This window comes from Aristolochia californica, unplaced genomic scaffold (genome assembly GCF_029961685.1).
Source record: "Aristolochia californica isolate CCGP_79_NKW_82.1479 unplaced genomic scaffold, dmAriCali1.0.hap1 SCAF_12, whole genome shotgun sequence".
Classification (NCBI taxonomy): domain Eukaryota; kingdom Viridiplantae; phylum Streptophyta; class Magnoliopsida; order Piperales; family Aristolochiaceae; genus Aristolochia; species Aristolochia californica.
Window position 1 is genome coordinate 19,722,160 of NW_027181793.1, and position 14,719 is coordinate 19,736,878.

At 35.6% G+C, this 14,719-nt stretch overlaps 1 protein-coding gene across 1 annotated transcript; it reads right to left on the reverse strand.

Moving 5' to 3' along the window:
- Positions 1-256: 256 nt before the first annotated feature.
- On the reverse strand, positions 257-6,142 carry LOC137946908 (probable methyltransferase PMT26). The gene is made up of 9 exons (XM_068793190.1): positions 5,935-6,142; positions 3,028-4,246; positions 2,778-2,927; positions 2,223-2,493; positions 2,011-2,121; positions 1,698-1,872; positions 1,338-1,610; positions 1,023-1,217; positions 257-788 (listed from the first exon to the last, which is right to left on the reverse strand). The coding sequence occupies exons 2-9, from the start codon at positions 4,204-4,206 to the stop codon at positions 554-556; spliced, it is 2,589 nt and encodes an 862-aa protein (XP_068649291.1). The 5' UTR covers positions 4,207-4,246; positions 5,935-6,142; the 3' UTR covers positions 257-553.
- Positions 6,143-14,719: the final 8,577 nt, after the last annotated feature.

The following is a 14,719-nucleotide window of genomic DNA, read 5'->3' on the forward strand; positions in this document are numbered from 1 at the left end:
ACCCTTTTTAGTTAAAATTACCAAATACCCCTCTAGCTGTAAATGGTATAACAAACATTTTGCCAAAACTCGAAGGAATGATTTTTTTGGATGGGAATTGGCATATTCAGTTCCTACCGAAGTTTTAATGATAATGCAGCCTTAAACAAAAAAAAAAAAATTTCAAAATTTGATCACCGTGAAGGTAAGAAAAATCTTTTTACCCCAGGTGCAGCAAATATTGTCAAACAATTGTTGTTTAGCAAAAGACAAAACAAACCGACTAAAGAGCTCGTCACTATACCTTGAGAAGAACATTTGAAACACTTTTCAAGACTATCTTCTTCTATCGGTCTAAGAATGTAATTTTACAGACAAAACTCGGACGCCTCCTCTACCCGGGAACAAAAAATTGAAAGTGTGAAAAAATAAAAACAACTAATGATAACACAATAAAGAGGAGGCTTTACAAATATAAGAAAGTGAAAAGGCAAAAGGAACCGATAACAAAACTAACCTAGAGAAGGGCGTATAGGAACAACAGTGTCAGGGTGAACGGCACCAAGAAAATGGCTTACGCCAAGTTGGATGAAGTTGAAGCCATTTCTATTTCTTGTGGTCGCCAGAATGTTTTCTGGACGCACAGAAGCCCCTCTTGTTCCTTTGAGTAAGTCAACCGGATCTCCCATTGTAGAGATTTAGCCATGTTCTCGACTTCATTGATGGTATCAACTTTATCACGTACTATAAGTTTCCCTTCTGGCCTTAACATCCGATCAACCTCAGCCATTACTGCAGTGAGCTTGCATCTGCAATCATAAACAATTCATCAAAAATTATAAATAATGCAACATTTAAAATTCAGAAGCAGCATTGGGAGGGTAGTGAAAACCCCTAACAAGACTAGAACCCAAGATAACGAGCAGGAACTACTCAATTCCTCAAGCGATGAGCCTAAGGCCCAGCACAAGCTCAATTGCAAACTTCTCAGATTTATCTTTTTATTTAAAGCATCAACCAAAGCTGTCCTCCAGGCAACTTACCTTTTCTTAAGTTTAGAGAATAGGTGATCTGCATGGAGAAGGTCGTATGTTCTTGGATAGGTACTGAATGATTCACACCAGTCATGATAGATACCAAACAGACCCCTTTCATAAATAATGGGAAGAGTGTCTGGTGCATCAATCGAAACCACATTCATGACCCACACTTTCTTATCTCTCAAAGCTGCTGCAAAACTGCAAATAAAAAGCCATAATTCACTACTAGAGCAATGGAATAGATAAAAGAAAGCAGACAACAAAGTAAATTAAACACTACTGGGCATCAGAGAACATTGGTAGTCCCTAAAGCCTTACCCTCCATAAACAGATCTCATATCCATGACATTCCTCACAGTGGACCAGTCAATTCCCATCCCATTGAGATATGATTTGCTAACAACATGTTTCCAGTGCTCATAATCTGACATGAAATCCTCAGGAGCTGGCTTGCCATAGACTCCAGTTTGCGAATCGTTCAGCCAGTAAGGTGTTTTATCCAACCTCTGGGGCCATAACTCTGGCCATTGAGATCCACGCTGCCCTGTACTTTCAGGCACTCGATGCATACATGTCTGAAGTGGAATGTTCCTACAGAGGGCAATAAGAGCTTAATTATTTTAATCTTAAATTGGAAGTCTTCAAAAGATAAACAATACTAAATGAGCCAGAAAGTACCATGCTGCGTTTGGATCATCAGTTGCTGGACAAAGTGGTGGATTATTCACTGATCTTCCCTCATAGCACTTATTGGAAGAGGGCTTCTTATAAATAGCTATGCCAACTTTGTTCACAGAATCCCTCTTAAGTGCCACCCTCTCCCAGCACATGGATTCTGTCAGAGCAGACATGGCTGCCACAAATTCCAAGCGACAGCAGAATTACACAACACCATTTCACAACACAGTTGCAGCCCAATACCCAAAATAACATGCAAAAACAGAACCAAATGCAAAACAAATAAAAGAAAACAAATGACAGACGTGCTTACCTTTCCAGATCCCAACATCTTCTGGCAATTTCTGATAAACAGGAGTAGCAGACCACAAGAAGTAACCCCCAGGTCGTAACATTCGGTTTAACTCTAAGAGGAGCTTACCACCTGGAAATTTGAAGCTTATACTAAGCTCTAAAACATAGATTGAATTGCATAACTACTGATAAATATTACAACAAAGAGTTATGCTCAGACATATGATGTACCTTCAATATGCCAGGGAACCCTACAGCGAGCACAATGAACAATGTCGAATACCTGACCGGGGAAAGGTAACCTGTTGGTGCCCATCACAGCAGATATAGCTGGAATGCCTCTTTCAAGTGCAAATTGAACTTGAGCTTCATGTTCATCCTTAGGAGCAAAGGACATAGTGATAACGTCTCTATCAAAGAGATAGCCCCCAAAGCTGGCAACCCCACAGCCAACGTCCAGTACAACACGACTTCGTTTCCCCCATGCAATGTCAGGAAGCATCTGCATAAGACATTGATGCACATACATGTAAAGAAACTGGAAATATGATCCATTTTGTTAAAAGTTATGCAAGTGGATACAAACATATCTTTGTTTTGTAATCCACAATTTGTAAGACTATATACATTTAACAAGTTACAACCTAATGAATACTAGACAGAAAAAAAACAAAATAATATTTTTGGGTAAAAGAACAGATTCGCAAAAATCATACAACAAATAACCTTGTCAATTATTCATTAAAACACATTGATGGAAAAGAGGACAGCACAAGAAAAATGCACCTCTTGAATGAAATCAATATAATGCAGAGCACCATGCTTAAACTGTGTTCCACCACCGGGGAAAGTAAGGTACTCGCCAGTAACTTTCACCCAATTCTGGTGTCCTTTTATCACTGCAAGCTTGGTGTGAGGAACATTGTGGTACCAAATCTGGAGCAGAAATTGCAATCATCACGAGGTCCAAAAAAGAAAACCTGCAAATAAGAATTAATCTCACATTTGAAATGAATAAGACAACAAGATTTTATACCTTGTTCCTACTGTCGGGCCAAGAGATGGGCCGCTTGTATCCTTCAGGCTGAGGGACAAGACAAGTAGGGCCTTCTTCAGGGCAGTGTCTCTCCCTGTGCTCATAATGCTTGGTACTCCGCAGCTTCCGGATGGCAGCCTCATTGTCCAAACAAGGGATGTAATCAGATCCTGCAGTAACATTGCAGAGCTTCCAACTGTAACCAAATGAGGCTTGCATATCCTTGGACTTTGAGGCTTCTTGAATCTCTTTTTCATTCTTTGACTCCGTAGCTTGAGTCGAAAAAGCCCCATTCTGGGTATTAGTTTCATTTTGAATCTCAGACTGTCCTGCATCAGGAAACACCTCCTTTTGACCTTCATCTTTTGTCAACTCCTCTTTGTTGCCTTCACCAGAATTTTTCTCACCTTCGCTATCTTGAGTTTGGGTCACTTCCTCTATCTGGCTTTTCTCCTTGACATCATCCCCCTTTTCAATTGAGCTTTCTTCTGATTCTGCTTTCTTCTCATCCTCCGATGCTTTTTCCTCCGATTCTGATTTTTTCTCATCCTCAGATTCATTTTCCTCTGACTCTGGTTTTTTATTGTTCTCAGATTCCTTTCCATCTTCTTCTGATTCTGATATTTTTTTTTCCTCCGACTCTAATTTGTTGTCAGATTCCTTTCCCTCTTCCTCTGATTCTGTTTTCTTCTTTTCCTCTGATTTGTCCTCGGTTTCCTTTTCACGATCATTCATCTGCCCCTCGTTGCTCACTTCTCCAGTATCAGCCTTCCCTTCATTCACATTTTCCCCCTCAGTTTTAGTCATATCTTCTGCATCATTCTTTCTTTCTACTTTCTGCTGAGAAGATCTCTCATCCAGTTCATGGCCTCCTTTTTCTTCAGAAAATGGTCCATCTTGAGTAAGATTTGCATCACTCTCAGGGTCACCTGTTGCAGCCCCACCATTTACATCTCCTGATCTATCCTCAAATTGCCCAGGCTCATTAACTTCTTGCTTCACTTCAGTATTGGTCTCTGCAGGGGACGTATCAACATTTCGAACTGGGACAACAGCTGATGACGTCATCATCCAAACGCCAACCAAACAGAGGACCACAAACACAACAATTGTGACAGATGAACAATAGGAGGAGGAGGACCTCCTACTGTCCATCCGTGGGTTCTTCCCAAATGCCATTATCGTTGCATATATATAAGCTCACCTCTGATGTGTATTTCTGTTAACATAATAAGAAAAGTAAATCAAATCAATAAAATGCTTCACCATCTAAACCTACTCACCTAAGCATAAAAGAAGCAAAATCCGCACTGTCAGATTCATGATAAGAATCATTGATCTCTGAAGAGAGACAGAAACTTGGGATTGACAGAAATAGATTTTAGGGCCATTGAATCAGATACACTCAAAGTGATATAGGCATAAAATTCAATTGACATACAAAATTGTCCATCAGCTCCAGTAACAATAAAATAAAAAAATGCAACTTAAAGTAGCAATTCGATAAAAACCTGGACCACTGGATGATGCACAGATTTGTTACAACAACGATGAAGAAAACCAAATGGCAGCGATGAGTTACAATGTCCAACAGAAACCGATTTGAAGTGAGGCACATGAGAAAATGAAACAAGAAATGTATGCGAGTCGAGAGAAAGAAAGTCACGCAAATATTGGAACATCAAAGAAGTATATAAACTGAAAAGAGTAAAAGCAAGCACTAGGACATTGATCCAAAATTACCAGATAATACGAGCAACAAGGAAAAAAATGAAACTAAAAGTAAACTTTGAGTCAGCGAATAAAGGATCTAAAAGCAAGAGAACACTAGGATAATTCCGGAACTGGAATCAGAACATGATATATAGAAAGTCCCTTCTCTTCAGCTAGAAAAGATATGCAGATATGAAAACATAAAAAACAAGATGAAGGGAACAACTAAATGTCAAAATCAGATGCTTGAAAAGATAAACAAGAATATCGAATAGTCTCGAATATTTTTAATAGTACTATTCAAAGTTAGAGATCTGATAAATCCGAATTTCCATAGCTAAGAAATTAAAGAAAAGAAGAAAGAGAAAACGAGAGCAAGAACAGATAAGCTTCCATACGATCAAATTGGAAGATTAATATAAACAGAGGAGCACGGTTTCCACAGCGAACTCACAAGCTAGAAAAGTAATGAAATACGCACCCAATAAAACAAGTGCAAAAAACAAAACTAAGACTTCACCTAAGAAAACAGCCAAGAATCATTCACAGACGTAAGCCACTTCAGATCAAACGAGAAGTGTACATCAAATTCAGTCATTTTCTTCTCACGTAGAGAAAGTTTACAGGAAACATCAAATCGGTTTAATCAACTAAAACTACACCGAGTAGGTAGGAAGCACAAAGAAAATGTAGTTATTAAGCCAAAAAGAGGGAAAGAAAAAAAAATAATAAAGCCGCCGAACCAAGTGTTCAAGCCGCACCAGATCTGGATAAAACGTGCGTCCATACGAAAAATAAATAATGAAAGAGAAAAAGAAAAAAAAAAAAAAACAGACTCTTAAGCAGCTACAAAATAAAGACAATTCCAAGCCAAAAAAAAAAAGCAAATGCTTCAAGTCACATCAGATCTGAAAAGAATTCCCATTTCACTCCATAAAGTCGAAGCTCAAAACACATTGCAATGAAGCAGAGGATTAAACTCCTCCGGCAAAAAAAAAAAAAAAAAAATCCACCTCTTCCGACTTAAAAACACTCAAAGCAACAAAACACTCAAAACCAATAGATCTGCAACCACATTCGACCTTTCTCAATGAAACGAATGACAAAAAAAGGGAAACAGCCACAAACTCTGCCAAAATCACATCAAAATCGGACACGCCGAGAGCTCGGAGAGTGAAAGAGGACTGTTCGCACCTCTAAAGGAGAATAAGCGAGGAAAGGATCTGAAGAGATCACGGCTTTCGCTTTCCTTCCGCTCTCCCTGTAAGAACGATATTCGGCCCCGGGGATTTAAGAGCAGCAAGCGGAGGAGAAGCAGATCTGAAATCCAGGTATTTAAAACTCAGTTGTGTTCTTTAAAAAAACTGAGTTATATTTACAGAGAGAGAGGAAAGGGGAACCACACGGTGGCCGTCAAATTAGCAAACGACGCAGGATAAAAGACAGACGGAGATTTTTTAATTGCGACGGATACGGCATCCATTCAGAGTAATTGAAATTACGCAATTGGCCCTCTCCTTAATAATGAGATCTTCCTGGGATAAGTGACCAATAAAATATAAGCCTTCTGTATGTTGCAAGCCGCTTCAACATTCTTTATTCAATGGAAGAAACAAAAGGGTAATTTTGTCTTTAAAAAATATACGTGACGGCAATTAAGAAAGAGGCGAAGGATGCGAAGACGCGTTTTGACGGTGAGAGAGCTCTTATTTTCCACGGAATAGAAAATGAAAAAAAAGAGATCCGGCGGAGAGACGAAGCAAAGAGAAAAAGTCGGTGGGGGGGCGGAGAGCCGCTTTTCTGTATAAATCCGGAAACGTTGAAAATTGCAAGTCCGTAAGTGGCGCCATGTGAAGCGGATTGGGCACTCCAAACAAAAACACCGACACATTCTCCTCCGAGACTCCAAATCTACGTTTTGACCGTTCAGGAACGAAAGTGATTAAATAAGAAAAAAAATGGAATTTTGGGTTTCTACTCTTTTTATCTGCTAACAAGAATTTTCTCAAAGCAGCTTCTATAGTGAAGATGCCCATATGCTGGGGGAAGGAGACTCTTTTTTTTTTTTATGTTATTCTATTTATTTTTTCAATTAGAAAAAGTGCAAGATCAATCTTACAAAATTATGTTTGTGCTCAATAATCAAAGTACAAGTTTAAGCAATCATATATCAATAACACAAAGGATATTTAGGTGGTTTATATTTCTTCAATGGATTGTCGGTCCACCCCCAAGATGTTTTTAGCACCTTGAAGCTCCACTAAGTATTGTTTTCCCTACGACATCTACAATAAATTACCAGTAAGGCTAACTAAAATGTTGTTTACACGTGGTCTTACGTCACTCAATTGACCACAATAACAAATTTATTCTCCATTGAACTTCCCTCATACAGGAGTGTTAGGAATTAGACACCTTAATTCCAAAATAACGAGAGCAATAATAATAATGGCGGAAGAAAGGAAAAGCAAGCACGAAAAACAACAAGATTTATACAGGTTTGCCTCAAAGTGAGACTACGTTCTGTCTTTTGTCGTTGAAATAATCCACTATAAAGATGAAATAGTTTACAAGAGAAATCGCACACACTTACAAGTATTTTTTCTAACCTCTCTTGGACTACTCTTTTTCGGTGATGATAAAACCCTAATAGCAGCGCCCCTCAATTATATAGAGAAAATTAGGGCAATCGTGATACAAGAGTAAAATTTTCAAACTGTCCTTAATGAAACAACAATTAATATATCGTGGACCGGATGGGTGTCCACCCCGCCCATTCTTGACCGCCTCTCACGAAATTCGAATGCGGGACGTGGTGTGCCCAACTCTAATACCATGACAGCGGCTAGCCAATACACCCAAAAGACCGATATGTTAGGTGCAGAAAGCTACCACCTACAAGGGTGGACAGAACCACTCTGACACGATCCGCATACTGACTCAGCGTAGGGCGTTGATTAGGATCCACAACTTAATAAGGAGCACCCCTTCCCTCCCTTGTTGAGACAAGCAAGAAAGGGATGTCAAACTAGACTACAAATGAAAAGAGAGATACATATAGAAAATATACCTAATAGAGTGAAGCAAACCAATAAAGAGAACCAACGAATTTTGAATCTCCAAAATAGCAAAAGAATTTGCAAGAGATAAAAAAAAAATTACATTACTCAAATATAAAAGAAACTTTTTAAAAAAAAGTTAAACTTAAATAAAAAAACAAAACTTGTATGAAAAGCAAGGGATGTCAAAGAAAAGTATAAATGAAAAGATTAGACACGAAAAAAAATATACTTGAAAGAATGAAGAAAAACAATCAAGAGAGCCAAATTATTTTTAATCTCTAAAAGAGCAAAACAACTTGCAAGGCGTCATAACAACAACATAAAATACATAACTCAATACAAATGGAACTCTTTAAAACAAAGTTATGCTTACATAAAAAAAGGTAAACTTATATCAGTAGTAAGTATAAAAAATGAAAAGGCTTATGAGAAAGTAACATCAAATTATTGAAATATGGGTTTAGAAACAAAAGGGTCAATGATAATCTTTTCAATCCATATGCCCAGTTACTTGGCCTTTGAACTTTCCGACATCAATAGTAATCCTCTATGGTTTCATTGGGACTAGTCACTCTCATACTACCAACTATATTTTCTCAGATTTTTGGGCTTGTATATTCAAAGTGAATTTGTAATTCAAGCAAGTAAATTATAAATTAAATAAAAATAAAATTTTAAATTAAAAACCTCTATTAACCAAAAAAAAAAGTGTTCATTGGAGTTTTACAACCTTTGTGTTAGATGTATTATCAAATTGTTGAAACATGTAAGTATGTGGGGTTCTTTTGACTATTTTTGCAGCTTTATCATGTGCACCTTTTGTTGGCTGTCAAAACACTTTTAGCTCCCAATGTAGTGCATGAAGAATAACCTCTCTCCACATTTATTAAATTATAAAAAATATTAATATTAAAGGCATGTTACTTCTAATACGCTATAATTTGAAGTTAAACAAAAACTATTAGGTTAACCAATATTTTCCTTGACCTAGCATGGGTTTTTTTTACTAAACAACATTTCTTTCCCATGGGGTAAATAAGATATCCATCCTTGCTTTAAGAGGGGCTGAATCCATTGAGCATTTCCTATATAGGAGTACCCCTCCCTTGCTGAGAAGAGCTAGCAAGGGATGTAAAAGAAGACTATAAATGAAAAGAATGACATATATAGAAAATATATCTGGTAGAGTGAAGCAAAACAATAAAGTGATGCAACTTATTTTGAATCCCCCAAAGAGCAAAATTGTTTGCAAGATATAAAAACAACAACATAAAAATACTTAACTCAATATAAAAGAAACTATTTAACATAGTTAAACGTATATGAAAAGATAAACTTACATCAAGAAAAAGTCTAAAAAAATAAAAATGCAACACATATGAGAAACTTACATCAAGTTACTGAAATATGAGGTTCGAAAGAAAATGATCAATAGTAACCCTTTCTGTTCATACACCCAGTTACTTGACCTTCGAATTTTCCAGCATCAACGTTAAGCTTCTATGGTTGCTTTGGGACCGGTTAGTTTCTCATACTACCAACTGTGTCCTCCCAGATATTGGGCTTGTATTTTCAAAGTGAACATGTAATTCACGCAAGCTAATTATGAATTAAATAAAAAGAAATTTTTAATTAAGAAACTTTATTAACAAGAAACGAAGAAGTATTCAATTGAGTTTTGAAATTCATGTTATATGGATTATTAAATTGTTGATACATGTAAGCGTTTTGGTTCTTTTTTACTATTTTCGCAGCTTTATCGATTGCAACTTTTATTCCTTTTGTTGGTTTTGTAAAAAAAAATATCATCTCCCAACGAAATGCATGAAGAATAAATTGTCTCTCCACATTTATATATGTTGGTATTGTTAGTATAAGCTTGCATCTTTTGGTAGCAGCAACAAAAGCAATTCCCACTCTAGGGTTCCCAATAGTCAGTTCTACTAAAGTGTTCTGCATGATTTCAAAGTGAAATACTAAAACTACTATTAAAGGAAATGATTAAATCACTCCATGATGTTTGAGAACTTTAAGGAGGACCTCATTATTTTATAGTTTATTCATTGGCTGACCTTTCTAGGAATAATTGCTCCACTTTCTTTAGCTTGATTTATTATGATGGATTACGAGTAGAAACGTTCTGTCTCTCCTCCACCTATGGAGTATAGGTAGGAAACAACAATGTGCATACAAAATTTATTTTTTCCATGTTTTAGTCACATAGAATTTTTTTAGCTCATACATGTTGAGCATGCCAATTTTCCTTTAGCACTCCAATCTAAGAGTGAACCATAAGTTGGAAAATTATTATAGTCCAAAGAAGTATAGCATGGTCACGCTCTTGGTCATCCACTTTTCCTTGGTCGCATACGTTGTCGTAATATGGATCAAACGGATACGAAACTTCAATTTAGAAAAGCTCTAACTGCTTGGATATAAATTTTTATTGTCATCCATGAACAAGTGTATAATTTAGTCACTGTCACTTATTCCATGTCTTTCGTATTTAGTAGGATTACAGGGACCTGGTTGTCTGTCAATGGCAAATATCTATTTTGTATGTACATCATAAATGAGAACATGGATCTCATCATATATATGATTCTCATTAACTACTTTGGAAGGTTGTCTCTGATGGGTAACCAAGGGATTGTCAAACCCTTCCCCATGAAATGTTCATTGGGTATAACTCAATGACAACCCGTGTATGTACAAGTTACCCTCTACTTGGCGTACACCTTGGAAAACAGTGTGGACACACAAACGTGTTGTGTGCCATCTAAACAAAAACCTCTAACTCTTTCTTATATTCTTCACTTAATAACCTCTTATGCAAAATCTTCATCCAACTCTTATCTATTTTCTGCATAACACCAATATATTTCAAAATACATAAGTTATCACACCAACTTTTAAGTACATCAAATGACCCTACTTTGAAATTCCTAAGATGAAATGGGAGAGCACCCAAACTAGGTTCTTAGATCACATCCAATTTCTTTATTTACTTAAATTCATGATTCTATCTCGCCCATTCAGCACTCGATATTGTTTAGTATTATATGGTTACAATTTAGACACTTACCAAAAAATTCAATACAATCTCCATACACCCTTCATATACCATGCTCTATCACCAAAGTTCAATGTTTGCTAGTCAACAAAGCACACAATATAACACTCAGGAAAATCAGGGATAAGCATCTAAAATGCATTAACAGTTGTGTCAGTCCATAACACTAACAATACTAAACAAAATTTTGAGTCCTGAATGTCCACTAATATAATTCAAGAGTTTGTACAAGTATATCCAACACTTGGGTATTTCATTTGGAGCATTCACTATCCCAAGTAATGCACCAAAACTGAAATATACATCACAAGATCGTGAAATGGGTAGTCAGATTCAATTTCAAAAGCTTATATCGATAACGCGGAGATATGAAGTTACTAGCAAATATTTTTTAGCCTACAAAGATGCATAGCCTATACTCATGCCCCTTTAGCAAGATTACGGTCAATAGGATTCAACCCTATGTGCTCAAACCAAAACGACGATTTAACACGAAAAAAATTCTCTAACTAAAGTTCGACCAAGCAATTTATATTTTATACATATATATTATGAATTATTAGTTATCTAAAATTTTTGGTTTTTTACAAATTATATGTTCATCTTATGGGCAACATTAGTTTCATAACTCGGATATTAGTTACGTATGATGTTGGAAATTAGTTTATCTTAGATTCACATTATGCTCATATTATGCTCATTTTGGATTGTGATTAAGTTCATATCATTATTAGAATCAAGTTTAGATAAAATTAGGGTCATACCACTCTTCCCTCATCCACCCAACTAAAGAACTAAAAAAAAAAAAGAATCCAAATCATCCTGCACCACAAAAATATGAAAACAAAATCCATGTGGTGGACCCATTGTATTTTCCCTCCTTTACGATAAAAAAAATACCTTTTTTCAACATCGACACTATTCCTTAGCACTTCGTTATATCAAAATAAAACAAAGAATATACACCATGATTATACAGTTAGAATATGATATCATTATGATTATACATAAACTATATCAAATATCAATAAAAAATATACAGCATGATTATGCACGTAGAATATGATATCATCATGATTATACATAGAATATATCAAATATCAACAAAAAAATATACACCATGACAAAATATGAATGATAAAAATGCTTCATGAATATCAACACGAAAAATAACATATAAAAGGATTAGAGTTAGGGATGGGGCTAGGTTTAAGGACGAGGGTAGAATTTAATTAGGATTTAATTAGAGTTGGATAAAATTTGAGTTTAGGGTTAACTACAGTTTGACTCTACTAATTAGGATTTAATTAGGAATTGATTTGGATTGGGGTTAGGGTTTAATGTTAGGGTTAGGGTAAGGGTTAGGGCTAGTGTAAGGGTTAGGGCTAGGGACTCCATTCCTTTACACTTCATTGTCAAAATAAAACAAATAATATCAATATGAACTAGAATATATTGATATCCACACAAAATATACACCATGATAGAATATGAATGAAAAATAAAATGAATCATAAATACCAAAAAAAAACATAAAAAGGTTAGGATTAGGGTTAGGGTTCAATTAGGGTTTAGGGTGTAATTAGTGATTGACTCTAATTAGGGTCATAGTTTGCATTTAATTAGGATTTTATGTGGATGGGGTTAGGTTTAATTTTAGGGTTAGGGTTAAGGTTAGTATTAGGGTTAGGGTTAGGGTTTCATTAGAGTTCAATTTAGATTAGGGTTAGGGTTAAGGTTTAGGGACTCCATTTCCTTTGCAGTTGATTATATAAAAGACAAAGAACATACACCATGATTATACATATATATGATATCACCATGAATATATATAGAATATATCACTATAAATTAAAACATGCACATGACAAACTATGAATGATGAAAAACTGCATCATGAATATCAACACCAAAAATAACATAAAGAAGGGTTAGGGTTTAATTAGGTTAGGGTTAGGGATAGATTTTAATCATGGTTTAACCAGACCTAGATTGATTTAGGGTTTAAGGTTTAATTAGAATTTGACTCTAATTAGGGTCATAGCTAGGGTTTAATTGGGGATTAATTAGGATTTGATTCCAAATAGCGTTAGGGTTTAACATTAGGGTTAGAGTCAAGGTTAGGGTAAGGGTTAGGATTTAAGGTTTAATTAGGTTTAGAGTGTAATTAGACCTCGATTCATATTAGGCTTAGGGTTTAATTAGAATTTTAATTCAAATTAGGGTTAGGGTTAAGATATAATTGGAATTAAGCTTAGGGTTGTGAGAGTTCTATGCAACGGTTATAATTAGAATTAAGCATAAGAAGAAGAAAAACACGATGCAATTTTACATGGTTTGGTAAGTACCTAATCTACAAATGGAAAGAGAGGGAGAATTTTCATTGAATCAATTTAATTCTTACACAAATCTCTTGCCCATTTATAGGCAAACAAGAGAATATGAATCATTAAATCTAGAATTTATTTTTCTTGATTAATTCAATTAATTTATGTGATTTACATTAATCATCTAAATCTTGAAAATCAAGAGATTTTCTCATTAGTTTACCATTTATTAAATTTAATTTTGATTTAAATTTTTTTTTTCAAAATATTTCTCTCAACATTCCCCTCAAGTTGAATTGGGTAAGACATTTAAACCTCCAATTCTTTAGGATTAAACCTCCCATCTCGTGAAGGAGAGCATTTTCTATGGGGTGTCATTGATGGCATAATGAATGACTATGGTATGGTGAAATTCTTGAAAAGGCAATGTGATGGTGGAATTGGTCCTGTATGACTAGCATGCTCTATATCCATCTTTAAAAATAATAATAATAATAATGCGAATAAATGGTGACAAAAATATCAAAATTGGAAGGAAAAGATGAGGTGGAATAATGGAGAGATATTTTATGGATATGAAATTTTTTGAAAAAGGTGTAGGATGTGAGATTGTGTTTGTCACACAACTTCTATTCCTAATACTGAAAAAAAAAAATATCTTCCAATTGATTCAAGGTATAAGCCCCTCCTCAATCCCTCCCTCTATTTGAAATAATGACTCTTTTATTTTTTGTTACATTACATGGTGAAAATTGCATAAAAATTGAAGGAAAAATTACTATTTTCTGTTTGAATTATCGACACAGAGTCGAAAATACATAGCAGATCGTAGCTTTTGATTTCAAATCCACGCGTTGGATCGATGCATAGAATTTAATTATGATTTAATTAGGGTTTTATTCAGATTTAATCAGGGTTTGATTTGGAATAGGGTTATGGTTAAAATTTAATTATGATTTAATTAGGGTTTTATTCGGATTTAAGTTAGGGTTAGCTTTAGGCTTAGGGTTTAATTAGGGTTTGATTGAGGACTACGGTTATGATCAGGGTTATTTAGTGATAATTACTGTCGTGCAAGACCTTGATTTGGGGTAACCATGTCGGTCAAAAATAGAGAGGAGGTCTGACCATTTTGTGCAATCCACTCAAGTCGACTTGTGGTCTGACTCGACCATAACCTCAAATGGACTCGACCACCCTTGAGAGCATCCAACGCTAGCCAACTCGACCTCCACTTCCAGCTAACTCAACCATCACCAATCGATAGCATCATGAATTCGTGCCACCAAGCTTGACCTCGACACCGCCAAGCCAACTCGACCTAGTAAGAAATATTTGCATGGGCATGATACCAACTATTGAGCAGTCATACGCCTCTCAATATCCAGAAGAAAAGATTATTTGGTCATTAGCAGGATAGGAGTTCAAATCAATTCTGCTAGGCAAAGACGAAAACCCAGAAGAAAAAAGAAGATCATAATCATATTAATTAATAATATCAACATTCAACACCCTGG

What these genes read in the sequence shown, in the direction of transcription:
- LOC137946908 (XM_068793190.1), bottom strand. Translation starts at nt 4,206, where the DNA reads ATGGCATTTGGGAAGAACCCACGGATGGACAGTAGGAGGTCCTCCTCC. An exon ending in GGCCCGACAGTAGGAACAAG is followed by an intron (nt 2,928 to 3,027) that starts GTATAAAATCTT and finishes TTTCTGCTCCAG; the next exon opens with ATTTGGTACCACAATGTTCC. An exon ending in ATATTGATTTCATTCAAGAG is followed by an intron (nt 2,494 to 2,777) that starts GTGCATTTTTCT and finishes TGTCTTATGCAG; the next exon opens with ATGCTTCCTGACATTGCATG.